At 40.5% G+C, this 27,916-nt stretch overlaps 1 protein-coding gene across 1 annotated transcript; it reads left to right on the top strand.

Annotated features, from left to right (window-relative positions):
• The first annotated feature begins 141 nt into the window (after positions 1-141).
• Positions 142-26,227, top strand: YWHAZ (tyrosine 3-monooxygenase/tryptophan 5-monooxygenase activation protein zeta). Its single transcript, XM_059864775.1, has 6 exons — positions 142-297; positions 2,527-2,830; positions 17,793-17,916; positions 21,356-21,519; positions 21,611-21,706; positions 25,180-26,227. The coding sequence occupies exons 2-6, from the start codon at positions 2,537-2,539 to the stop codon at positions 25,237-25,239; spliced, it is 738 nt and encodes a 245-aa protein (XP_059720758.1). The 5' UTR covers positions 142-297; positions 2,527-2,536; the 3' UTR covers positions 25,240-26,227.
• Positions 26,228-27,916: the final 1,689 nt, after the last annotated feature.

Genomic DNA, 27,916 nt, shown 5'->3' with positions numbered 1-27,916 from the left:
GCGCGCCCGCGGGCGGGGCCGCCACCGGCTCTGGGCGTGACCGCGGGGGGGTAGAGCGCGAGGGGGGGAAGGTTCGCGCGCGCCCTCGCGCTCCGTTGCCATGGCGCCGCTTGACGTCACGGGCGGCGCGCGGCCCGCGAAGAGCGGCGCGGTGATTGGCGGAGACGCCCCGTGCGCGGCGCCGGGAGAGGGAGGGAGGGAGCGAGGCTGCAGCGCCGCGAGCGCCAGAGCCGCACAGTCCGCGCCGGCCGCCTGCCCGCACCGACGCACCCGTGCCCGCCCGTCCGTCGCGCACAGGTAACGGGGCCGCCGTCCGGAACCGGCTCCTCCGGCACGCGGCAGGTCGTGAGCACTGAGCGGAGCGGCCGGGGGACATCGCCCTGCTCCCCCCGGCGCGGCTCAGCGGGGAGGGAACGAGGAGCGGGGGCCGCTGCACGGGGCGACGGGGGCCTTTCTCTGCCGGGCAAAAAGGGAGAAGCACCGGCGGAGGGGGCGGCAGGTGAGGGCGACCCCGTGCCCGCAGGGAGGGGAGCGCCGCCCCCTCCGAGCGGGGGCCGGGGCGCGGGCGGCGGGCCCTGCCGGGTGTGGTCTCCCGTTGGGAGCCCTGCCCGGGCGCGGAAGACTCGGGGCGGCCGCCCCTCGGCCGCGCTCGCTTCCCTTCCTCCGCCCAGGCCCCCCCCCTCAACTCCCCCTCTCAACTCCCCCTCTCAACGCCCAGGCCTCCCCCCCCCGCCCATCCTCCCCGGCCCGGCCGAGGGGTCCGGGCGAGAGCGGTGGCTCCCCAGGGACTGGAGGGGACTCCTCCTCCGCCGCTCCCCTTCCCCCGCGCCGAATCCCCCGGGGATGGACCCGCGGGCTTTCCCTATTCCGGGGCGGGGACGCGGCATCCTCCCCCGGGGGCGCTGGGCGGAGGGGAGCGGGATCGGGGCGGGCCGGGCTCCGGCGCCCACCCGCCGTGACAAAGGCGGCGGGCGCGGCGCTCGGTGTCCCCGCAGCGGGCGCGGCGCGGGGAGGGAGGGAGGAAGGGAGGGGCGGCCGCAGCGCCCCGGGGCCGCCCGTCCGCCCCGCCCTCCGCTCCGCCCGCCCCCGGGCCGCTCCATTTTCTGCTGTCACCGCGCTCGCCGAGCCGGAGCCGCGGCAGCGCCCAGCCCGCGGGGGCGGCGGGCGGCCCGCCCGCTCGGGGATGCTGCCGCGGCAGCCTGCGGTGCCCCTGGGACCGGCGGCGGGGCCGGCGTTGCGACCACGTTTGGCCCGGTCATGCCGAGCGGTAACTAACCACCGCCATACGCTTCGCTTTAAAATGGCTCCTTAACCCCGCCGCGCGCGGTGTGGGCAAGTTCTTCAACGGGCGTTCGCGAACCGACGCCGGATTTGAGCCTCCCTGTTGGGGACGGGAGCCATTAAAACTTGCAGTCACCTGGAATGTTGGCATGTGCTTAATTTATTCCCAAAGACAGAACATAGCCCTGCCATTGTTTCTCCTCACATCACGAAAAATGGCAAAAGTGGTTAAAAATGAAAATGTTTGATTGGGGTGTGTGTAACATACAGAAATAGATAAAGCACTCATGACCAAAACTGGTTCATGCTTTAATCATCTTGTTAAACTTTAAAAGATAATGTATCCCCAAAGCACATTACGACTTCCTCCAAATGATCAAGTTAGGATACACAGAAGGATTGGGGGTGAGGGAGAAGTATTTTTCTTCCTGTGTCAAAAAAAATTTCTCAATATTAGCAGAGTTTGACTTTTTTTTTTTTTTTTTAAGTTTAAGTGCTGATAGGACAGATTATGAAGCATTTCTGCCAAGTTGTGCTATCTGAAATACTGATGTTCCAGTTTTATTTTTAAGTAGTAAAATTTTCTTTTGTCTGTGAAGGCACAGCCTCCTGGGCAGAGCAGCAATATCTGACACAGAACATCCCATAATAGGGATTCCCATTTGGGGAAAGGGAGTTAGTGTTGTAGGAATGTGTACAACTCACAATTTAGATATTTGTTGCACTATGACTTTTTAACATCCAGTGTGGGATTTGATTTGCAGATGTTTATGTGAAGTACCTCTGCATGTAACTGATTCTGTTAAGGCTCAGAATGCTGCTTGGTATTCTTTGTCCAGCCTTTATTTGGTTGTCTCCTGTGGAAAACTTACTATTGGATATTTTCTTTGTCAGTTTTGCTGCACTGATAATGTAGTCTTATGAAAGAGTGGTGGCAAGAATTGGGATCATTTTTATGCATAAGATAGAATAAATTATTTGGTTTCGGTTCACCTTTGGATGCTTTTGTTGGTGTTTATTAAAATAACATACTTCTAAAAGTTTACAGTTTTTCATGAGGAATCAGTGACTTTAACTGTCCATGTGTTTGAGCAGCCAGTGCTGCTAGTATGCCCTGTGTGTTGGATTTCAGTTGTATCTCTTACAGTTCCAATCTAGAGCATACACCTTGCTCTGCATATGAAGTTAAAACACCTTTGTCCTTGACCAATGTCTGAATAATGCCTCACTATTTTTCCTCTTCAGAAATATCAGCATGGATAAAAATGAGCTGGTGCAGAAGGCCAAACTGGCTGAGCAGGCTGAAAGATATGATGACATGGCAAGTTGCATGAAATCTGTGACTGAGCAAGGAGCTGAGTTGTCCAATGAAGAGAGGAATCTTCTCTCTGTTGCCTATAAAAATGTTGTAGGAGCCCGTAGGTCATCTTGGAGAGTCGTCTCAAGTATTGAACAAAAGACGGAAGGCGCTGAGAAAAAACAGCAGATGGCTCGAGAATACAGAGAGAAAATTGAGACTGAGCTAAGAGACATCTGCAACGATGTGCTGGTGAGAAATAATGAAACTGTTGATCCATTTTTACTTAGAGTTGCAGAGTAAATGGTGCTGGACCCTCTGGGACTATTTCTAGTCTGTCAGTAAAGCTGTGGTCTCCTATGCTATTTCTGACAATAAGGTTTAAAAAAATCTGAATTTTTCTTTCCCTCTAATGTGCTGGTTTTTTATATGCAAATTATAGTTATGAATGCTAATAAACTTGAAGGCATGTAGAAGTATCATTGTATGTAAAGTAGTAGTTATGAAAGGTTCATATATTTCCCTGATACTGAACTGTGTGCTGGTTTAGTTTGGGGGTTTCTCCTCCCCCAGTACCCGTTCCCCTTTAATGCAGTATTTGTATCCTAAGATGTCTTTGATTTCTGCAGTTTTAATATGCTGCTGTGGTTGTAAGAGGTAGTTCTTACTCTACGGAAATTGTGCCCCTCCCTGGGTAAGATGATGTAATGTTAGTTATGACTCAGCCGTGCAGAAAATTGCTTGCAGGAAGAGGCCGTAGAAATGCTGTGATACCTGCTTAAACTTAAATTTTTTTTGTAGCAACTCAAAGGGTGTTCAAGTTAGGCATTTTCTGAGACTTGTAGTTATGTTAATATGTGCATGTGTACAGCAAGCAACACTGTATTTTCACTGGGAGGCTAGTTTATGAAATCCAAACCTCTTCCAAATGCTTATTCCAGATTGTGAGGTTTTTTTCAACTGCACACTCCTGTGGTGCTTCAGTGAGCACGCAAGCAGCAGCTGTTAAGTCCTGCAGCCGCTTGTGAGGTAGAGGTTATGTCAGCAGTAGAGTTGTCCACTGCACTGTGGACACTGCTGGCTGTCTTCCCATATGTGACAGGGGATCACCTGCAGGTGACAGAATGATGTGCAACATGAGGGAAGTGTTAAATAGCTAAGTGCCTGAAGGTCTCATACCATATGAATGTTAAGACCAATGAATAGCATAAATTTTGCTTGATGTGTGAGATAACTGAATGATACTGGTGGTGATAGCTTCTGGAAGGCTGGTTCTCCATAGGTTTGTAAGAGTCAGCATGGGTAACTGACTCTTGGCTTCTAGTTCAGCTGGCTGCTATGGTTATTGTAACACACCCAATTTTCTATGTTTTGTTATCTAGTGTAAGGATAACTCTTTAACTTCTACTCCAAAAAAGAAATGCAGAACTTACTCATAGGCGAGAACTGATTTGCTAGTACTGATTTGCTACTACTTGTGTTGTAAAGTGGTGGCTCATCTATTCAAGCCAAGGAAATGAGGATCCAAATCTGGCATTCTAATTGGTTATTTCTTTCTTTAATTATTTTACTAATGGGAAAGTTGGGGTGGAGTGGATGCTTTCAGTTCAGGGTCTGAAATTCTTTTGTAAGCTACGTTTTGGTTTAAGAAATTACTTTAATTAAGTCTGGGCTTAGGAACCTTAGAAGAATTAAGTGTTTGCAATTAATTTTTTGTTTGATAATGGAAACCGGGTTAAGGTGAAACTAGCTTTTATTGTGCATGCTCAATTCAAAAACTAAAACAAAACCCAGCTTTTGAGTTTGCTGCAGCAACTAGAGTGCCTGGGAGGGTAGGAATATGGGTGGAGAGTCTTGTTTAATCTTCCAAATGTCAAAATGGACTTGAATTTCTTTGTGTTAATGAGCCATATATAATTCAAAGAAGTTACTGTTCTTGACATGCTACTATTTTTAAGAAGCTAATGACTGACTAATTTTTATCATCACCAGTCCAATTTTTCTTAATATGTTAAAGAAGAATTACTGTCCAGAAGAAACAATGTCTTAAGCAGTGATTAGCAGTAAAAAATCTACTTTTTTAGACTTGCATTTAAAAAGAAAAAAATTAAAACTTTTGTATCAAAAGTCTAGAGTTAAAAAATACTTTCAGATGACATGTACGACCTTTGATGTTGCCAATTACATTGAAGATTTAGATTTACATTTAAAGCTATACTCTTGTTTTCTTTCTTGAAGTATCCTATGCATGTTCATTCTTACCTAGAAATGTGGCTGACTATTGATTTAACTGAGAAAAAAAGAACTGTGGTAAGGTTCAGTTGTTTAACGTGAACACAGGAATCTGTACAATGCTACATGCAAATGTAGAACTAGGGTTTGGTTTAGTTTTTGGGGTTTTTTTCAGAAGATCTCTGTAATTTTTATGCAGCATAATCTAATCTATAACTGTTTACAGAAGTGAAAAGTGAGGCTTACCTAATCTTAATTGGTGTGAAGTATGCCATTAATTAATAAGACCTGAAATGTTAAACTTTCAAAGCTGTTAATCATGAGCTTTATGAATTAGAGTACAAAAGCAGCTCTGCAACTTTTGTATCTTTTATTGAGGCTGTGGCTCTGTTTTGAGCTGTTGTTGTGTCTTCAGTTGTCTGCTAGTGTCTTAAGTAATGTTTAATGCCCAGGGGTGTTACATCACAGCTGAATATGACTGCCTTCCTAACTTCAGTGTTGAAGGGAGGAAAGCAATTTAGAGAATGTGTTTGTGACTAGAAGAGTGTGGCCAAAGCTGGCTCCTCTGCAGCTTCCTGCTCTCTTCCCTCATTTATTGGAATGAAATCTAGTGTACTGGAAGAAATAGCTCCTCTAATCCTGTAGATACCAAGTATACTTAACTCTGCCTGGGCTTTGTTTCCATCTCTTCTAATTTACAGAGAGAGTAGGAGCAGTTAATGACAAACTTCTTTCTTGCTTCATCCCTCTTGGGCCCAATGATAGAAGTGTTAATAGTTAGGTGGTCAGGTCTGAATGTTTATTTTTCTCCTTTACACTGACCTTGCAACAGGAAGACAGCATCTGCCTCCTTGCTGCTTCCTGAATCTTTTTTCTTCAGCCTGCCATGGAGTACCTCTACAACTCTGCAAAAAAGTTGAACTCATCCTCTTGTTTCCTGCAGCCTCAGAGTGCTGCTGTATAAAAAAAGAGACACCTTAAATGTCTTGTTCCAGCACCAGTTCTGTCAGATATGCTTTTAAATATATTAAAGCATAATATAACCAGCTCTAGTTTGGAGTTGGTCTGGTTAGTGCTGGTAAACATCAAAAAATTGTGACACATTGAGTGTAGTACAAGTTCCTTGCACTGTGGCAATGAAGACTATATTTCCAAATTCTTCAATAGTAATATAGTGTGTGTGATGCTCTGTGTAAGGAAATACATTGCCATACTTGAGCATCTGAAAAGTGCTTTGAATAGTATAGAAAATTTCCACTTGATACAGGAAATTGGGCTTTTAGTTAAATATTTTTCCTCATGTTAGCTGTGTGCTTCATGTTCTGTTTCAGTTTTTATAGTAGAAAGGAGGGTCTGTCTAAAGTATAATGATCTGAAGTCATCTTTCATTTGTCATTTCCATAATAACAATCACAGGTGTGGATTTTCTTTAAACTGCTGTTAGCAGAGAAGTGAGTTGTAACTAAAGTGATTCAAATTAAATCTGCAGTAAGCTGAATTTTCAGCTGACACGGCTTCTGAAGTACAGAGGAGAATGGAGAGGTCTTTGAATAGTTAACACCCTGCACTACTTGTATGTTAGAAGTTCTCAGGAGCTCTGGTAGCTTTCAGGAAGTCTCTTACATGAGCTAAGTGTAAACTAATAATTCAAAACATGACTGGCTATCTTCACATTAGTATGGATGTAATTCCAGACAGTTGCACTCTTCCCCAAGCTGGCACATACTGCTGGAGTCCCTGCATGTCCTCCAAGTGCACAGGATGTGACAGTTCCCATGTTCTTGCTCGATGCCCAGTCTTCCCTCTCCAAGTTCCACTGCAGAAATGCCCTAAGTAAATCTCCTCTGGCAGTGCCCAAGCACCCTTTCACCATTTATTTTCCTTTTTAGTTGTTAAGGTCTGAAGAACTTCTGCAAACCTAGGCTGCCCTTCAGCCTTCTGGAGTTACTGTTACACATTGGTGCTACTCAGCACTTTTCCCCCACTCCTTTCCTGCCAGAAAAGCAGCAGGTTGATGGTGTTGTTTAGGACCTTCCAGTAAGATGAATTGTTTGCTTTCTTCACTACATTATTTCTTCCAAATTTCACCCTCAGAAGCATAAAAACGTACTCCTTGTGTGCTCATACTGGAGATTTCTTTGCACTTGTTGCGGATGCCTCCCTTTTTGTGAGAGCAGAAGGTTCAGTTATGTCTCAGATTAGTGACTTTAGGTTTACATTTCTTTATGTATATTGTTTGAGCGGGGGAGTAGAATGTTTAGTAACCTGTCATGGGGCTGCAGTTCACTGGGGAAGGGAGTGTAATTCCATTCCGAATGCATCTAAATGGCTTTTTAAAGAGCATACCACAGAATTAATGCCTATTGCCATCATTCTCAAATTACTGTGGAACTATTTTCTAGTTGCCTGCAAACATCTAATAAGTTACTGTGTTAAGTTCTATAAAATGTTTAATAATTCTTAATGACAGGGTTAGGAAATTTGGTCTTCTCTCCTGCAGGAAGCCATATGGTTTTTGACATGCACATGTGAGAACTGTCTTTTTAAAACTCAGCCACTGTATGCTCAGTGTGTCCTCCTGATAGTTAAAGTGCACAGCTAACCTGTAGACTGAGGTGACCATACAGCCTTCTTGCTATGATGATATCTGCTACTAACAGAAAATTGTGTTCTGACTGAAAATCACTACCTTCAGTTCTGTGATTCCTTCAGGCTTGCTTCATTTTTTATTTTTTATTGCACTTTGAGATCTGTGTCATTTTTTTCAGAAAAAAAGGGGAGAAATTTGTAGAATCTTCAATTTGCAGAAATGTCAGTCACAGAAAGGGGTGATTAATGTGTTGAAATCTGGGAGTTAGGTGCCCCGAGGAATTGAGGTTAGAAGGGAGGTCATTGTGTTCAACTCTGGTCAGAACAGATCTAGTTTGATCACTTTGCTCACGGCCTTGTCAGTCACATTTTTATTATCTTTAAGCATGGAGATTCCACAGCCTCTCTGGACAGCCTGTCTTAAATATTTGTTCATGTTGTTAAGGAAAGAATGCTTGCGTGTAATCAGAGCTTCTCAAGTTCCAACTTGAGAACTGCTGCCTCCTGTGATGTCACTGTAGACCTCAAGGAAGAGTCTGGTTCCATCGTCTCTAGGCAGCTGTACACAGCAGTAGGATCTGCTGGAATTCTCTGGGCTGAAGAAACCCATCTCTCTCAGCCTTGCCTTGTACCTCAGGTGCTCCAGCCCCATAGTCTCTTCAGTATATCTTTGTTTTTCTTGTGCTGTGGAGCTCAAACCTGGACATAGAACACCAGATGTCATGTGAAGTTGTTAAAATTTGCACGAAAAGATAGTAATTGGTAATGTGTTAGTGACATATGTGAAAACATGTGAGTACTCTGGTTCACAAATGCTTCTTTGAATGAACTTTTATATATTGCAGAGCAAAATGTAACCAGGATTTGCGAACTTATAATTTAAGCTTTTATAATTTAAGCTTTTGTTTAACTCTCCAAGTCAGGCTTTTTCAGTAAGGGTTTGGTTGATATCATTGTTCATATGTATGGAAGGTAGGAAGCAGAGGCAAATTGTATCAACCTCTTTATTTCACTCACTTCCCTGATTGTAGCTACACCCTTTCAGGGTTGGGGGTTTTTTGGGCTGTTGTTTTTTTATTTTGGTTTGGGTTGTTGGTTTGATTTTTATTGGTTACCTGCAGTGAAAGCAGTGCCTATGCTAGAGTAATTTCCTTTACTTTTGTAAGTGATTAGACTGTTGCAAAACTGTTGAATCTTTGATAATTTAATCATCATTCATGGATCAGCATAAATGTGAGATTACTTGTGTTGTTTTTAATCTAATCTTAGCAAGAAGGGCATCCATAATGTTGACACGTATGTTTAATGCTCCCATTCATCATAAAATCAGCTAAGGTGCTCTGCATAAATGCAGCTACTTCTTACATTAGCTATGCTTGCACATGTGTAAACACATATGTACATGTATCTGCATCCTCTTGCATTTATTGCAAGTAGGAGAAACCTTTATTTTAACCACTAGCCCGCTGTACTAATTTCATTTGGCATTAATGTTTAATATTTTGCTTTGATTTACAGTGAAAAGGTACAGAGTGCTTATACTGTTCAAAAGCATCGAAGTAACAACTTGCTTTATTTGACAGCAGCCTTCATTGTTCTTATGTACTTTATGTACCTACTGCTGATACTCAGTTCTAAAGAGCAAAATAAAGTAAGTTGATAGTTTAGTCACCTGTGATGGGTAACTCTTCATCTTCTTTGTGCTGCTGAAGGAAGAACTTCATTGCATGTACTTAAAATTTTGTGAAGCTGGTAATTGTACTTGTTTCACTAGTTGGTTGCTTAGAAATCTAAAAAGCAGAAACAATGCATTGCTAGTGTATCAGCTTCTTCTTGTGCCTGTGGAAGCTGTACGTGGTAGAAACATAAAATTTAGAGTATGAACGTTAATGCATTATCTCTGCACATCTGTACAAATACTGCACTATCTCTGGTTTTATCTGGAAACTTCTGTCTCGTTACGGTGCATGTGACAGAAGTGCGTTTCTCAAACAGGTTCTCTAACTCTTTACTTGTACTTTGCTGTGGGCACACATCAGCTCCTGCCTCTGAAGCTGGTTGTCCATTCAGGCAGTAGTTGACTACCAGTTTTAAATAGCTTGAGAAACCTTGTGCTATTGAAGTTGATTAAAGAGAATTAAGATTATAAATATTTCTTAAACTCCTTTTTTGTTTTACTGAATGTTAACTCTTGTGCAGTGGATTATTTTTCTTGAAATCTGACAGAAGATTGGCAATGCCTCCTCAAAGAGAATAAGAAGTCATGTTCTGTTGAGACCAACAGTAAATTCTTAATTTTTTATTAGATATAATATGTTGGACTCAATGATCTCAGAGGTCTTTTCCAACCTACTTGACTTCGTGATTCTATAAGGCAGCTCACATGAGGCTGAGAAAAGTTGTCAGTTGGTTTTTGTTGGTGGTGGGGGTTTTTTCTGGATATTACCCTTTGTGGTTATGTTACAAAAGATTCAACAAAAGTAATCTGATCTTTCAACTGGTCATTTTCTCCTAGTGCAGATTAAGTTTACATTGCCAAAATGGCATTTCTCCTAATAAAATGTTTTTAACACTGTGTGCTGTAGTGATCCATAGTGCTATAGTCAATCCATATTCTGCTTCAGGAGGTTTGAAATCTGCTCAGAGTGCAAGCTGCTAAAAGATAAATAGCTCCTGCTTCTATTTCGGTGCAAGGCTAAAAAGTGTTGTATCATATTTATGGGGAATTTTATTAGTATTTGTTTAGAGACCAAAACTGTGGAGTCTTAAGATGTGTTCTGGTTTGGAGTACAGCTGCAGTAGCTGTAGCTGAGACCTACATCCTGGGCAGAAATTCTCACCCAACTCAGTTGGTTTCAGTTTTTTATTATCTCAGGTTTCACAGAGGATGTTGTGAAAAGAATAAGGATTGATGCATCTGGTACAGTTTTATTTTGATGCAAATCCCCAATATTCAAGAAGCAGTTTAATGAGGTGATGCTGAGAAAAAAAAGGCCCAGGTAAAAATTACATACTGACTTTGATCCTCAGTGGAAACTTTATTCAGATCTATAGCGATGCCTCAAAACTATTTAAGACTTTAATCCTAATGTTTTTCTATTAAGTATCTTTACAGCTGCTGCCTTTCATATGAGTTTCCTCAGAGCGGGTTACTAAATTGGGGAGGTATTTTTGCCTGTGCTTCAGAATTTGGTTCCCTCACTATCATGTTTGTTATGCATGCTTTGGTAGAAAACAATAATGATTGGCAGGAAACACCTGAGGAGTCTTTTGAATTATCTCAGGAGTGTATCCTGATATGAGGCACACTTACCTCCCGTGCCATAAACACTAATTGGAAAGCAAAAGAGTAGAAGAAACTAGTTAGAAAAGGACATGGTAGTCTAAGTTGGGGAAGGCAGATCTGCTAAGGGAGCTACATGTATGGCTGTTAAAGTGTGAGCTGAGATGCTGCTCCTCATTGCCTCAGGGGCTGTCTGTTTCTTGTTTTGCTGACCAGTGGTGTGTCCATGCCAAGCACCCTGTATGCATTTTTGTGCCTGCACCTACTTCTAACTGACTTGCATCTCTCCCCCAGCAAACGTCTCAGCACGAAGATGATTTTTCAAGGTGTTCTACTTCTTCCATGTTTCCTTCACCTGCCTATAGTGATGCTGCTTTTGTTCTCTTTTCTAAGAGAGCATATTTAGGCTGGTTTAGTAGTACTTTTATGTATAAACTTAAGGTATCTTGCCATTGTTTCTGTCATATGGGATTTTCTTCTGTCCATCAGTCCTTTTAGATCTTTTTTTTTCAGTTACCATCTTACTTCTCAGACTTCTTTTCCTCTGCTCATTTCCTTTCTAGATCTTCACCAGATTGACTACAGCAAAACTGCTAATCAAGTGTACCTATCTCCTGCTCTTAGCAATTCCACATCTCCCCCTGTTGCATAAACACTGCAAAGTACTCCACAGTCAAATTCTTCCATCCTCCTTTAAGATTCACTGTCCCAAATTTTGAATTCCTCCCCTGCTGAGGGTCGTGCTTCTCGCTTCATCTCTTCCAGCCAGCCTTGTCACCTTTTTCAAACTTCTGCTGCTTTTTCTGTGGGCAGGCAATTTGTTGGGAAGAAAGAACAACTGGTACTGAGAACAGGCAGCAGGCTGGTTTCCTTCTTCAGCAGATGTTTCAGCAGAGATCTCCAGTGCCTCAGCAGCCACTAATATTGGCAGCTTTTCTTGTATTCCTCCTTCTAGTGAGCAAACTAGTAGAGAGAATTCTGTAGGTGACTTTAAACTGTAGTGTCACTTTTGGCTGGAGTAGAAGGCTGAGAACAGTCCTTTCGGGTTTCACAAGAGGGATGGAGGTCACCCGTGAGGCAGCAGTTACAGAGCCCTTAATCCCAAACTCTGGGCAGAGCTGTAATCAGGAGCAGCATAGTAAGCCTGGGTCAAAACAGGGTTTGGGAAGGGATTGTCTAAAAATATACCTCTTAAAAATGCAAATACTTGTCTGTTTCTCCAACAATCAGATGGATGTGTGTAAATAAAATGACTGGCCACAAATGGTTTAATTAAACCCTCTGTAGTGTGTGTGCCAATCTGTGTAGTGCAGCTAATGGCATGTGTTGTTTTATAGCTCATAACTTTCTTAATCCTCATATGGAAAACAGTTATGGAAAATCACTTGCTAGCTTCTAATGGAAATTAATAGGAGTATTTTCTTTTTTTTACATGAAACTGAGAAGTAGTTTAAAGACAAAAGTAATACTCATGTACAGGTACACAGGAATCTGCAGCTTCTTCTCCGGTTCATTGTGGGTATTAAGGAGGTTTTGATGTAATGGGACTTTGAACAATGTGTGGAATGTGGACAAGAAGCCTTTTAAAGGTTATTACCTCCAGAGAAACCACATCTGGCTCAGGAAATCCCTGGGCATTGGTGAGGGCTAAGAGAAGCATGAGACTTTCTTGCTTTGTTCATGTTGGTTTTTCTAGTGGCATCCTCTCTTGGGCAGTGTTGAGGTTGGCGGACAGAGGGGTCCTGTCAGCCAGTATGATCCCTCTTATGTTCTTACAACATCTTGGAGAAGGATGCTACTAAAATCGTGAAAATACCAGGCTGTCGTCATTAAATATTAAATTAGTGTCAAGCTGAGCTTAAAAATATACAGCTTCTTTCATGTCTAAAATGAATTTAAAAAACAAGGGTTCTGTGTCGTCTTTATCCCTATATCATATACCATGGGTGGGTGACAAGTGAAGCTAGTACTTTTGTGTAATTTATTCTCAAAATTAGAAAAAACATAACTATCGTTAGTTGTCTTTCGATACTGCATGAAAACAAAAAGGCTGCTTATTTATTAAACAAAAAGCCAGGTTATTTCAGAGAAGAACTAATGGTATTTAAAGTACCTAAAGTTTATCAGTGTATTCTCTTTTGAGTTTTCCCATTCTGCACCTTGGTTCTTTTGTGCAAGAATATTATCTTTTTATTTCTTCTATAGTTCTAGTGTTTTTATTCAATTTGATATCTTAATAATTATTTTTTCCATATTTAAAAGTAAGGCTTCTCATTCCCAGTTCTTTAACTGTGTATTATCCACTAATTGCTACTACATTTTCCTAGAATCTGATGATTGTTCTTATTTTCCTTCTTGTCTGAAGGGAAATATATAAATAGAAAATGGAGCTGTTGATGCAAACATCTCTAGTGCATTAATAATTACCTAAAGTTTCTAGGCAATAACATGTACTGAGACCAAGCCTTTAATAAAAGGAAATAAGTATTGAACTAGAAGCAGTGAGGCAAAACTGAGCATTAAAATAAAATTAATTTTATGTTCTTATGGTGCATTTGGGAATAGATTTCTGGCCCACAGACGTCATTTGCCAAGGATGCAAATCCTTGTAAAACAAGAGTAGCTTTAGGCTTCAAGTGTCAGGAAAGGACTCTTCAAGTCTGTGTTGGCTTCCTGTCTTCAACTGCAGGCCTTACCACAGCTGGACAACTGAAGCATGTCCTCTTGCAGTAAGAAGCAGGCAGAATTTTAGGAGAAGGTTGGCTATTGGGGTTTATTGGTAAATACTTGTTAGGCTTCTTTCACATTCCTAAGTCTGATAACCCTCAACCTTTCAGACTTGCAAAACCACAGAAGCCTTGATGAAAAGCCCTTCATCAGAGTGGCTCAAAATGTGATGTACTTCATGTTGTCACCTGTTGACTGTATCCTGTTCAGGCAGTAGAATATGTGTGAGAATGAAGGAAGTCAATCTCTCTCCAGTTCAGTGTTTAAAATAAGCCAGAATTGAAGTTCACCATTAGGATAATTCAAGTTGTGTCCAGACAGTTTCTGGTATGTCTTTGGAGACAAAGACTTTTCTTAAATATTTGCTGAGAGTGAGGGAACGTACCAAATCCTACCCATGGTGTCTGTATGAGCACAGCTGACATCTCCCGAGTTTGAGCATGTTTGTTGGCCAGTCCAGAGAGGCAGAAAGCTGTTGGCCTAGTCACAGCCAGAACTGCAGGTGTGAAGTGCTGAAGCCTGATCTTTGAGCAGCCAGCATATTAGTAAGAGTTGATATTCAGATTTAGTACATCCTTTTTTTAAAAAAAGTAATTCCCATTACATCTTTCTAAAAAGACTTTTAAAAAGTGCTAGAAGCACTTGTACAAGGTGTTACAAGGTACTTGTACAAGGTTACTTGTACAAGGTTTGGGCTGAAAAGTGCTCTAAAGTGCTGTTGCATCTGCCTAGTTGGCTGCAATGGTATGGTTTGTTTCACAGCAGTTAGATTCTTGCTGTTAATTTAAATGCTCTGACAACTACTGCTGCGTCCTTGGGGGGTTTCAAAGGCCAGGACTGTTTAGTTTTGTTCAGAAAACTGTTCCTACCAGATGCTGATGAAGATGCTGTAGTTAACTGCCCACATGTTAGGAATTATCCAGCCTGGATGGGAGTTTCACGTGGTAGCAAAGAGCATGAAAAGCATGAGACCATAACTACATAAAATGTAATAATAGACATGGGCTGTATGGACTGCAGTTGTCAGGTTGCTGTATGCATTGCAGTGATGCTGATCACATCAGCTTAGTAAGTACAGATCACCTAACTGATCCAGTCTTGGACTAGCTGCTCCCACTTAGTGGCCTTTATGGTAATCAGCTCTATCCTGAGAAACACTGCCCTATCAACTTGTAAAGGAGAGAGGAGGTGGCCATGTATTGCTAGTACTACTTAAGCTATGCACAAACAATCTGTCAATAGAACTTAAATACCTGGATATTCCTCCTTGTGGAAAAAGATGTATCCTCCAGAGATGCTTCGCAGTTAAAGCTATTAGAAAAATTCACAAGATAAACAGTATTCACCATAAGCTGATGTGTTGGCAGATTGTTAGATTTGTTAGATTTGTTGTGCTTTTGATTCTGCTGTCTTCTGTAACTGAACTTTAAAAGGTTAGTAGTTTCATTGGTCTTACCTGTCTGGCTTTCTGTAGCCATACCATGTCCATGCAGGTTATGCTTTCACAGCCACTCTATAGGATAAATCGGGGTACCCTGAATGTTCAGGCTAACTTTAAAGGACTGATCTGTGTCTACTTCTGCCAGTAAAAGAAAATAGATCCTGAAATAAATGGACTAATACAAACAGAAGAAACTGAATTTATATGACCAAATAAATAATAGGGTAGGGATCTCCTTTCAATCATTTCACATGCTAGCTTTTAAATATTCATCTGCTTGCCGGGTTTATTGTTGCTGTTTATGAAGTATTTGGCATAAATAAAATTCTTCCAGAGATACGTGGCACACCAGTCCTACGTGTTGTTAGTATAGAATAGACTCTTTCATCCAAATAGGAGTAAGCTCCCATTGCAGTTTGAGTTGGAGTCTCTGCATTGGCTGTATTCTGTGAATAGCTGTTCAGAGGGATTTTCTCAGTTCATCAGTCTTTGAAATTCAACATGGCTTTAGAACGTCTTGCAGTACAAGATTTACAGCATTCAAGCTCCTTTTGCCCTGCTGGTGTTGGTATGTTTAAAATATAATTAGTAGTCTTTCTTCCTATCTGTCTGCTGGTGCAATTCACCCATTCAGTTTGCAAACAACTTCACCTCATTTGTGATCTAAGTGAAGTTTAAATCTTGGAGCTTGGTTCCTGCTGTGTGAGTGAGTAGAGCTGTACATTTTAATTAAATGACCTTCTGTAGGGATGAGGAATAATTTCTGTGTCTGGAATCACTAAAAATACTTTGTTCTGGCCAATTAATGGTGGATGCAGAAGAAGGTCAACTCCTCACGGTGCCAGAAGCGTAGGTGCAAACTGACACACCTGGCTTAATTGAAGTCTCACAGAGAAACTGTTAAGGAGCCTTGTTCTCCGTAGCTGGTAACCTTCAGTTGTCGCTGGAGGTCCTTGGCACTCAAAAAATGTCGTAGCTGCAAACCTTGAAACTCTCTAGTGGTGAGGACAGAGTGTGTAAGGAGTCACAGAGAGCTGAGGTGCGTGACCCATAAACCTGCTGGCCTCCTGCTACATCCCAGCCTTACTGGGACAGAGCTTCCTTCTCCTGGCGTGGTGGGATACCCTCAGAAGGGTGCCTTTGGCATTAGGCAGCTCAGCAGCCCTTTTGACTGTCTCCAGAAAATACTTCTGCTGCTCACTGGCATGTATTGAGTTCCTTCTGTTGCCAAAGAATTGTTTCTGCTGTCATTTGGATGGGAAGTGAGGACATGCCGGATTTTTCAGTGTCTTCCTGTGTGGTTATAAAATGATGTTATATACCAAGCCCCGCAGTACTGGAAAGGCCTAATATTAAAGTGAACAAATAAATCTGCTATGTTGAAGACACTAAGGAAAGTTCACATACAGGTTTTTATCTCATTGTAGCATGGGCATGGCTGAACCTTGTCTGACTTTGATGTCTGTCAGCCTGATTTCTTTATTATCTGTCTGCTGCAATAGAAATGAGAGAGATGCTGTGATGGGTTGCTTCATTTTGAGGAGTGTCATGCAAGTTTGAGTCTACCAATAAATATTCATTATTCATATAAATGAATTAGCAGTACTTCGATTAAACAAAAAAGCAACCAAAACAAAAACCAAGACCAGATTTGCTCTTCTTGCTATTTCTGTGAATTACATTTTTCTGTAGCTTAATAGTTAGCCTGCTAGGCAGAGCAGGTACCACAGGTGTCCATGTCACAGTGCAGTAGTTGCAGCCTGTCCCAGGCTGTAATACATTCATTTAACCTGCTGGATGGCCTTGAGAGTGCTGTAAAGCATCAATCTTTTCTGTGAGTTGGAACTAAATTAGTTTCTCTGTTTCTGTGGTATCCTTGGAAATAAAAACTAAAAAAGTGGAGCAAAACTTCAGTGTCAGTCATCTAATTTATACGGAGAAAAAATGGCCACAAATCTGTACTAAAACCTCTTTTAAAAAATTTCCTGCATAGCCTTCACCAAGTATATGTAATAGCTTCTGATTGAATTTTGACTATTCAGGCATGCTGTACCTTTTTTGACTTTTAAATAACTGGCTTTTGTTTTAAAGTCTGACTTCAAGCACTCAATATCACAAAGTTTGACAAGCTTGTACCTTAATTTGACTGAATGTGTTTTTTTTAGTGATTTTTTTTTCCTCTTTTTTTTTTCATCATAATAGAATTCTTGCTAAATTACATGACTGCCTCAGCTATTTAACTTGCTTTGTTAACAAGCAGTTAGAATAATCTAGAAGAACCTGGTCTTAAATGTCAGCCCATGGGGAGGATTTGATAGAGTGACTCTAGAGAGCTACATTGCTTTGGAAGATAATGGAAATACCTGTTAGGGCAGCACATAAAGTCGGATAGAAGTGCTACAGAGCTGAATGTCAAATTGTTAGCTGTCTGGAAATGCAAGAATACAGGTTCACCTTGTGGTTTCTTGCTGGGAATGCCAGTGGATCATTAAAGTTAATGGGAGATGGGTTAAGGAAGCTTATTTATTGCCTGTGTATGTAAAATAATTAGGTCTCTGATTTGGCAACTGATGATATCAAATCCTTTTATTGTATTTTGTGGATGCAAGCTTTCTTCCATGGTATACCCTCTGCCCAGAGTCTTTGGACTACCTTATTTCTGCCAGAATTCTGTATAGTGATTTATAGAAAGCCATCCTTTGGTCATATAAAACTCATCTGCTAAATTGACACAGCCTCCTCCTCCCCATCAAGGCACACAATGCAGCATTCCTTTTATATCTAGAATTGGAATCCAGAACACGTTCTCTAGCTGTGCTATGTAGGATGTGAAGAAAATAAGCAAGAAGTGAAGCTGTCTTGACTTTGAAATAAATTGAAATATAATTGAATTGTTGCTTCAGCATATGTTCAAAACACTGTGTTCTTTGTTTCCCTTTTAGTCTCTGTTGGAAAAGTTCTTGATCCCTAATGCTTCGCAAGCAGAAAGCAAAGTTTTCTATTTGAAAATGAAAGGAGACTACTACCGTTACTTGGCTGAGGTTGCTGCCGGAGATGACAAGAAAGGTATTGTATGTCAGCTTTGGATAAACATTGTCCAGTTAGATTGCTTTTGGTGAGGTAGTGACACAACCATAATTTTAGAGTAATTCTGATTTGCATGTAAATTTCTTTAGTAGTAGGCTTCCTGTTTTCTGAAGGAAAATCATAGATTGTTGGCTTTCAAATGAGTCACAGAAATGTCCACGTACATGCCGATGGAGGCACAAAACAGACGCTGAGTCACAAAATCTTGAAATTGTCTCCAACTTCCACATGCATGTAATCTGGTTTACCACTGAAGTACTGGTTTATGCATTTCTGTCTGGCTGAATCTTAGGTGTTTTATCTCTTAGACTTACTCTTGCCATTCCTCCTGCATTTCTACAGAATATAAGAAGTCTGCATAGGTTCTGTGACCAAAGAGACTAGAAACAACCTGGAAGAGAAAAGAGTTAACAGTAACACTAATGTTACTGTTAGGAAAGTTTCTTCTGTAGCCATGGTAGTTTAATGTCCAAATGTCTTCAATTTCCTCAAATTTCTTATATTTTCATATAAGCAGCTTGTCACAATTGTAGGGAAGTTGCCTTCACCTAATTTTAGTTTAAAAAGTTAATATTAGGTACTCAGCATTTTGAGTTCCTTACCTGCTGTGGTGGGAGACACCCTAACAGCATTGCTGCCTCCGTGCAGAGTCCCCTTCGGTTCAGAGCAATGCATTAGCAAGATCCAGCTCACTGCAAACAGTGCCAGGCTGTTTCCTGGATTCACATTAGGGCTGCTGGCAGTGTGCCCTGCGGAGCAGCACACCAGCACAGAGCCAGCCTGGTGTGTCAGACTGCCTTGGGCTGCCCTGAGCCTGCAGGGACTACTGGGGATGCAGGAACCCTCGGGGGTGAGGAGCGCTGAGCTGTGCCGGCCCGCTCTGCCCTGCAGCACCTGCAGCCCGTGGCCAAACCCCCCAGCGTGGTGCAGAATGATGGCTGTGGGACCTCAGACTAGATTGAGCTTGGCATAGATGTGGAACAGACACGGAATAATTTCAAGGGGATAGATGTGTCTGCTTTACTGGCATGTGTTATATCCACATTACACAGTGAAGCCCAGTTTTCCCAGCATGCTGGGTAATAGGGAGTTACACAGAGATCCTGATACTTAGTATGTAAGGCTGGATTTGATTTCTGATGTTTTCTGCATGCAAACTGAGCCAGTCTTGGTGACTACAGAATTGTATGTGTTACCAGTACTTTAGATCTGTTATAGAGAAGTTACCATGTTTTCCTTTGGTAATTTTAGAGATTCTGTTCACATGCATAGAAGGTACAATATTTTGAGTCCCAAAGTTTCTTTTTCTGTTGAGGATTAAATTACAGGTTCTAAAGTTAGACTGTGAAAATCTTTGTTTAAAAAGTGCTTTTAAAGTTTATTTTTATTTAACCCAGTCTCCTGGCGGAGCAGTTTGTGGTGGATTTCCATTTTTTCAAGTCCTCCCTCTCCTCCAGTGTTTCTTGTCACATATTCTTCCTGTATGTTGTCTGTGTCCTTAAAGAAGAGCAGTTGATAATTTTTGTGTAGGAAAGAATGGCTGTTGAGTTGGACACTATTCTTCCAGCTGTTTGCAGTAAATACAGCAACAATTTAAAGCTCCCAATACTAGGAATTGGATTTTTATCTTCATAAACCACATTATTTATTTTATCGGATGAGGCTTCTTTATGGCAGTCTAGCAGACAGGCAGGTACCTCACTCTATTTTATCCTTTAATTTTGGAGCTGCACTTCCTAAAGAATTAAAGGTTAAAAACTTTTTTATACTGTGTGACTGATTTAAAAATTAACATAATACATCAAATTGTGCACTAAATGCTCCGAATTGTTGCTCAATAGGTAACTGTTTTCTCAAATAGGGAGAAAGAATACACTTTTGGCTTTGAAAATATGTTAAAGAAAAATTACTAGAAAATAAAACTCAAGGCTTCATTCCCTGAAGTTACTTGTTTTTCTTTCTGCTTGTTTTGCTTTTCATAAACAGCACCATTTTCTAAGGCTTTTCCTTTAAGAGAGGAGTTAAACATTGCTCACAATTTCTAAATTTAACTTGCAGTAAACCTAGTTCTTCTCAAATGTAATGTACTAACTTCTGGTCATTTTCAAGACATTAGGGCAGCTGTTTGATCTGACGCATTCCGTTGTTAGTGGTGAGTGCAGAGATAGCACTGTTGATGAACTGTGCAGTGCATGTCCTCACTCTTCCATGTGGAAGAGAACAATATGATGCTTTAATTTTTGTGGCTATCTAAAGGTGAACAAATGGTGATTGCATAGACATCCTGAGCATTAGTATTCAGTTGTTTTCAGACTTGGAGTCTGAAAACTCCTTACCTAAATCCTGCTGTATTTTTGAGTCTTTACCTTAAAATTCCTTTCTATGTTATTGAATACGTGTGATTGCACTCTTGCAGACATCAGGCTGGATTCATTTCTGGTTTGATCCAGAAATGTTAGAGTTGGAATCCTTTTTGCATCTGAATTGGATGACTTTCTGCCCACCTTTTTCTCAGATGCTGGTGGTGAGCTGAGGAACAAACGCCCCTTTGTGCTCAGCATGCGGCGCCTCCCTGGCCCCTGCAGCTTGTGGGCTGTGTTGGGCCGCGATCTCTGACTTGTGCAGGCAGAACCTGCTCCAGGTTCACGTGCCTTCAGTGAGAAAGGAAACTGTTGAGCTCTTCAATCTTCATATACACATTGTAGTTGCTGGTTTTTGCCAAGTGTTAATAACTTGTACAACTGAACCATTTAAGAGTGACGAGAGATTAATCTCTAAAATAAAGGAGCCAAATTATTAATTTTTCTCCCTTCAAAGTTTAGAGGTACTAGGACTTCTAAGTTAGGTAACAATGCTTTCCATATCTGCACTGGAAATAGAACTATGTTGGAAGCTTTTAAAAATACATATTTAATTTGATTTGAGGTGTGCCACGCTAGCTTTGCTGAGGAATTTGAATGGAGACTCATAGATGACTGTTACTGACTGAAAGGGTTCAGCATGACAGGCAAAGGTCATCAGTGTTTCCTGTGACTAAAATGTGGCTCTCTAATGCACTGCAGTCTATAAAGACATTGAAATTGTGGTACTGTATCAAGTAGATGGTGGGTTTTGTCTTCAGTACTACAAAACTGCTGCAAACATTTATAAATACAAGTAGTCATGGAGCATTGGGAAAAGACTCAAACCTGTGATTTGGTCAGTAACAACTTCCTTCCATTTTAATAGTTTGAAAATGCAATTTAGTAAAATCTTCATTAAATAGCCACTTGTTAGGTAAAGTGCTCATTCAGAGGCATTCACTCCTGACATGGTTTCTTCATGCAAGTGTGAACACAGTCCTGATTGTATGTCTGCATACAGTGCGTGATTTACTTACTTGTTGTGGGTTTTGTTTGTGTTTGTTTTTCCCCCAAAGGGATAGTGGAGCAATCACAACAGGCATATCAAGAAGCTTTTGAAATCAGTAAAAAGGAGATGCAACCAACACATCCCATCAGATTAGGTCTGGCTCTGAACTTCTCTGTGTTCTATTATGAGATTCTCAATTCCCCGGAGAAGGCCTGTTCCCTTGCAAAAACGGTAAGTCAAAGAGAGGGGGAAATTCCATTTAAATTATTTGCGTAACCTTTTGTCACATGGCTAATGGAGTTGTTTGTTTTTATAACACTAGGCTTTTGATGAAGCAATTGCTGAACTTGATACATTAAGTGAAGAGTCATACAAAGACAGCACGCTAATAATGCAGTTACTGAGAGACAATTTGACAGTAAGTATCATCAAAGTTTGCAAATAGATTACAGGATTGATCTTCTGGCACTTCAAGGTGTCCTTTTTGTTCTTGGCTGAGGAGCTGTGTCTGTCACTCAGAAACAAGTCTATAGTACATCATCCTTCTGAGCTAAATTTTTTTCTTGCCTAGTTTGTTGGGAGGTTTTTTTCTTGTTTTGTTTTGGTTGTTTTGCTTGGGTTTTTTTTCATGCCAATTAACATGATTTTCTGACAAATTAACCACATTTTTTGGGTTATTTTATTCAAGGAATGTAGCATGTTTAAATGATGAGTCTGAACTGTGACTGTCAAACTTACTACACAGTGTTAAGCAGCATTTGAGAATGCAGTTGCATTTGCCTCTTTAAAGCTTATGTCAAATTTCATATAGCTTATTCTGCATTAATATATCTGCAAGGAAGAGATTCTACATGAAAACTGGACACAAAGCTAGCAGCTAGCAAGTCCATTTAAGGACTTGTGGTTTAGAGGTTTTTTGTTTGGCATTAATTTTGGTAAAGCTGAATTGGAAATCGATGCTAGCCAGGCTATTTCCGTGGCAGTTGTAACATAACTGTCTTAATTAATTTTGTTTTGCTTTTTCCTCTTTGGACTCACAGCTGTGCTGTATGTTGTCAGAATAATCAAAATTTTGATCTTGTGTGTGGGATTTTTTTATCGTACTCTGAACTTTAAAGCTGACAAAGATAGATAAACATCTAAAGCAAATGAAACTTAAATGTGAGCAAACATGCAAGAGTTTAGTTAGATGGCTTAGTTCACTTCTTGGTCTGTGGGGAGAAGAGCTGCAGGCAAGAAATGAAAAAATAAGAAACACTTCTTGTTGCCACATGTAGCCCCTTGTTAACACTTTGTGCTTCTGATAACAGAGACCTTTGCAAAATAGCTGCACTGCTTTAAAAATAACTACAAGTAAAATTGTGCAGTTGTAAAAAATTGGAGTGGCCATACTTTCTGCTTTTGCATCTAACATTTAATTTCTCTCATCTTTTGGAGCCTTTTCCATGGGAACGGCAACTTAACACTGCTTGAAAAACTACTTGTTATTGTTCCATTTGTTGCTTACAAAACAAATGGAAGTGATTTCTCAACCTCTGTATTGGAGACAGATAGAGGGGTTGCCATTGCTCTCAGTGTCTGTGTACTGTCCCCTTGAGTGGGATTGCTCAAGAGCTGCCCTCTGAATGAGTGGTTTTGAAACAGGAGAGAAGCTGACTTTAATTGCTAACTTCCCAGTAAAAATAATGTAAAGTTCGTCATAGTAGTTGGAAAGCAAATTGTTTCATACAAGAACAAAAGTCAGACTGAGCTACTATAGTGTGTGAATTAGGGTAGTAGGCCTGATAATTGATGTGAGCTTTCCATTGGAAGGAGAAAGTTGTAAACAAATTGAAGATTCCATGTTCTTGAATGAGTGATGTGCCTTGCCTTAAACGCTTAGTGTGATCTATATGAGTGCATTGATTCCATGTTTATCCACAACTTCCTGAGGCAGAAAATAACTTCTGATATGTGTGTGACTGACAAAGGCTACAGTGAATTTCATAAGTGTAAAAAAGGTCTGTTTTGCTAGTTATGCAAGTGGTGAAGTCTGAAGTAGGTGGGCTTTAGACAGTGATTTAGCATGTTGATCAGTTCAACTTTCCTCAGTTGTTGGTTGTTCTGCCTCGAGTCTTGAATGGCTGAAGAAGTCTGTTCATTCTCTGTGGGGACTGAAGGCAGAGAAGTGTTCAGAGGGCTGTTTAACATACCATCAAAATCTGTTTTACTGGAATTGCTAGATAATTTCTTTGTTATGAAATTTTGTTTTCTTTTATTAAATAAAAGGCAGTCCTTCTTCCTAAGCATTTCCCTCCCACCCTGAGCAGATTGGTTAAACTGATCTCGGTGTCTCCGTTGGTAAAATTGGTAATGCCCCTTTCATAGCACTCAGGCCCTTTTGTGATAATGAATGTTTATTTTAGATTGGACATGAGGAAAATTTTCATCACTAAAAGCATTGTCAAGCAAGGTGGCCCAGGGAAGTGTTGAGTCACCATCCCTGAAAGTATTTAATTTGTATAGATGTAGTATTTGGTGACATGGTGGACTTGGCACTATTAGTGGTTGGACTTGATGATCTTGAAGGTCTTTTCCATCCTAAATTACTCTTGTGACTGTGTTCTAGGGGTGATGATTTAGGATAGAAACCTCTGAATTCTGATAAAATATGATAGAATTGTTCTTACTGATTCTCCTTACAAGAATAACACTGAATTTGGGACTAATGTAGTAGCATAATAATGTAGTAAAGATTGCAGTGCAGGTCTAGAAACAGACTATTGGTGTGCTGTTATCTTCAGTAAAATAACTTGTGGCTTAATGCCTTCAGCAAGGAGGATTAAGTGCAGGTACCGTGCATTATGTTCAGAGCAAGGACAAGGCTGCTGGTCTTGTACAGGCTTCATTGTTGCCTTCTGCTCCTGAAAGCATGAAATGTTTCTGATGATGGATTTAAAAATAAGGGCATTCTGTAAGACTTCATTGGTATAGCACTGTCAGTAGAGAGAATTAGTTGGTTTTATGTTTTACCACCTTTTACTATAGAGCATAAATGATTTGGTTAATGTTTCTCTAACTCCATAAAGTGAGAGATGACAAATCATATTGGCCTGGGAATAGTTTGGAAGCAGCCAGCATGGAGATATTTGGTTCACGAAATAATTTATTGGCACTGACTTTTGCTCTGGAGCTGATGCTCAGTTTCCTTAGCTGGTACTTAATCTTGATATATGGTTGCTTAGTATGATTTTATGGAGCTGAAAATAGCATTTTGTGCATAGTGCATGCTTAGCCTGATTTTCTTCCATCCTTGCCCTGCCCTCCAAGTTGGCAGCTCAGTGTTCTGAAAGGTGCTAAAGGGGAGCACAACTAACTGAACAGAGCCAGGGAGTAGAGATTTTGATGAAATGTTTTGAGGTTTAAAAAAACAGAGAAAACCTTCAGATGCCTGTTCTGAAGAAAAAGTAGTATTTGCTGTAGCATTGGATGTGGAGAGATAATTTTACTGAAGCTTTTCCTTCAGAAAGGCATGTAAAACTTGCTTGAGGAGAAAGAAATTGCTGTTAGTTCCTGATTCTCACTTACCTGCTCAGTAGGTCTGATTCTTGCCTGCTTCTTAGTTGTATTTTAGTGAGCCCTGTGAGTAAAATACTTGGGTTTTGACTGTTCATAAACTTGCTCATTAAATGTAGTGTAGGGTTGGGTTGCCTAGAACTGTGTTTCCATCTTGCCATAGCCCAGAAATAGATTCATGTTACTGTGTGCCTTTTCTTTCTCCACAGTGCTTAGTAGGACCTGTTAGAAGTTGCTATTATTAAGACATAGACCTTATTTCTAAAAATTGCTTACTAATTGTTAGTAATAAATGTATAATAATGTGCCTGTTACTCTGTTTTCTTTCCTAAACAGTTGTGGACATCGGATACCCAGGGAGATGAAGCCGAAGCAGGAGAAGGAGGGGAGAATTAACCAGCCTTCCAACTTCCATCTGCCTCATTCTAAAATTTAAACAGTAGACCATTTGTCATCCATGCTGTCCCACAAATAGTTTTTGTTTACGATTTGACAGGTTTATGTTACTTCTATTTGGATTTCTATATTTCCCATGTGGTTTTGTTTAATATTAGGGGAATAGAGCCAGTTAACATTTGGGGAATTTATCTGTTTTCATCTGAGGTGGCCAATATAGGGTTGTGAAATTTTTATACAAGTTTTACATGTTTGGCATAGTACTTTTGGTACATTGTGGCTTCCCACAAGGCCAGTGTTAAAACAGCTTTCTATGTCAGGCAAAGATGACTGCTTGCATATTGGTCTGTCACGATGGAAAAAAGGGATAATCAATGTTGCAGCCACAGGTGTAGTTAGTCTGAATATCCAAGCTGGAGCACACATGGCTGTGAATAAACTGATGTCCCATAGATATTGCATGTCAGGGGAACATGTGACATCTGTGGAATATTCCAATCAAGTGTACATCTTTGATTGCAGCTGAAGTGTTCCTTAAGACAGTTTGATAACCCAGTCAGCTTTCTCTAGAGAAGGACAGAGAAACGGTTCACATTCCATTATTTGTAAAGTTACCTGCTGTTGCTTTCATTATTTTTGCTACACATTTTATTTGTATTTAAATGGTTTAAGCAACCTAAGAACAAATGTACAAGTAAAGATGCAGTAAAAATGAATTGCTTGATATTCATAATGACACTGTATATCGAGCACAGCAGTAAAACAAAAACCCATGTATTTAACTTTTTTAGGTTTTTTGCTTTTGTGATTTTTTTTTTGATACTTGCCTAACATGCATGTGCTGTAAAAATAGTTAACAGGGAAATAACTTGAGATGATGGCTAGCTTTGTTTAATGTCTTATGAAATTTTCATGAACAATCCAAGCATAACTGTTCAGAACATGTGTATTAAGTTGATGTAAGTGGAATAAAAGTTTTATGAATGGACTTTTCAACTACCTTTGGTGTAGATTTCATGTCATCTGTCTTCCTACACCTTTAAAAGGAATGACAGTACTAGACAGAAATTCAATATAAAAGTGTATTTCTGTTACGGAAATTTTTAATGCACATTTAGGTATTTAGTTCATTTTAGGGAAGTTGAGATTGAGTACCCCATACCTGATTTTAAGATTGCTCTAATTAATTAGTTTATAACTCTTAGGTGCCTGAGCTTTCTGACTGTTCCTCACTGGAACTCTGGAGATAGCTTAACATAGATGGTGCCAGACTTAGAGCAAAAGGCGTTAAAAACTTCTTTAAGAGCTGACCTTTTGGAATAGTTTTATTTATGTGGAAAGCCCTTGTTTCCACTACAACTCAGTTAGTGGAAAAGTCCAAAGTGATGAAGCAATGATGCTCTTGTATTCCCCATCCCCAGGGAGGTGTGCATCCATGGTATTCAGACTAACTACAGCATTTGTGGATACTTGGTGTGAAACTGAAATAGTTACAGGGAAATGGACACTGATTTTCAAAGTGTCATATCCCTGTCAAGTATTGAGGATCTTGGAAAGTAATGAAATTGTATTCAGATATTAATGTTACACTTGCGCAGTCAACATGAGGGAAGCTTATGTGGCTTTTTCTTGACTGAGCTGCGCCTGTAAGCACAGTGTAAGTATTTTCTAGGTTTACATACACTTTACTGGGATTAAAAGTTACCAGGTTAATCTTGATACCTGGAGGAAACAGTTGAACCACCTCACGGAACATGAACTCAGTGGCCTTTCCCATTTGCACATGGAATTGACTTCAGCAAGTTACAGATCTTACTTTTACAAATTAGGTATTCCTGTTTTTTTGTTTTGGTTTTTTTTTTTTTTAATTACATCATTGCATTTGGATCATGGTGTTCCATTTCCAGAAGCATCTGAGCCCTTTATTCTGGTATTTAAAGGATCAAGATAGTAGAAAAGGTGGTTAGGACAATTTTACACCTTTATAAAAGTAGTTAGGGACATAGTCACCATTCCTAGAATTGGAAGGTGATAATCTGTTACAGTACATAATAAAAATTAGAATCCGATTAAGAACGGGAGAAAGGGAAGTGTATGGAGGGCAGAGGTTAACAAGGCTTTCTGAGGAGAGCTTGGTGCATCTCTCAGTCACCAGGGAAAAAGTAACAATGACTTCTTTAATACATGAAAGCACTTGTCAAAAGGGAAAAGCAGTAATCAAATACATTTACAAAACAAAGGGGTACATTCCAGTCTGGAAGCAAGGAAAGTTGACAGACCATGACTAAAAAAATTCCAGTGGGGATATCTGATCCACTTTTAGAAAGGAGCACAGCTCTGTAGCATATGTGAGTTCTGTCTAAGAGACACTTTAATGAAGATGTTGCCTGCTTCCCTTACTGAAAAGATGTGGCTTTCAGCTAGCATGGTAAATACTTACACTGGATGAAACCATGGGCCTTGAAAAATGCCCCCCTTTTTTTTTTTTTTTAAGCCTTTATCCAACTGTAAGAAAGTTTTGAGTAATAGGGTTCTGTGAAGTAATTCCATGTTCCTGGAGAAGTCAAGGTATTCATGAAAATTAAGAAGCACATATAATCATGCGAGTGGAACACAGCATAAGGAATATTTTACTCTGCCTTTGAACACAAAATACGAAGGTATCTTTACATAGGTC

Source organism: Haemorhous mexicanus, chromosome 1, assembly GCF_027477595.1.
Source record: "Haemorhous mexicanus isolate bHaeMex1 chromosome 1, bHaeMex1.pri, whole genome shotgun sequence".
In the NCBI taxonomy this organism is placed as follows: Eukaryota; Metazoa; Chordata; class Aves; order Passeriformes; family Fringillidae; genus Haemorhous; species Haemorhous mexicanus.
The sequence above is the reverse complement of the archived record's forward strand: the minus strand, read 5'-3'. Positions and strand labels throughout refer to the sequence as shown.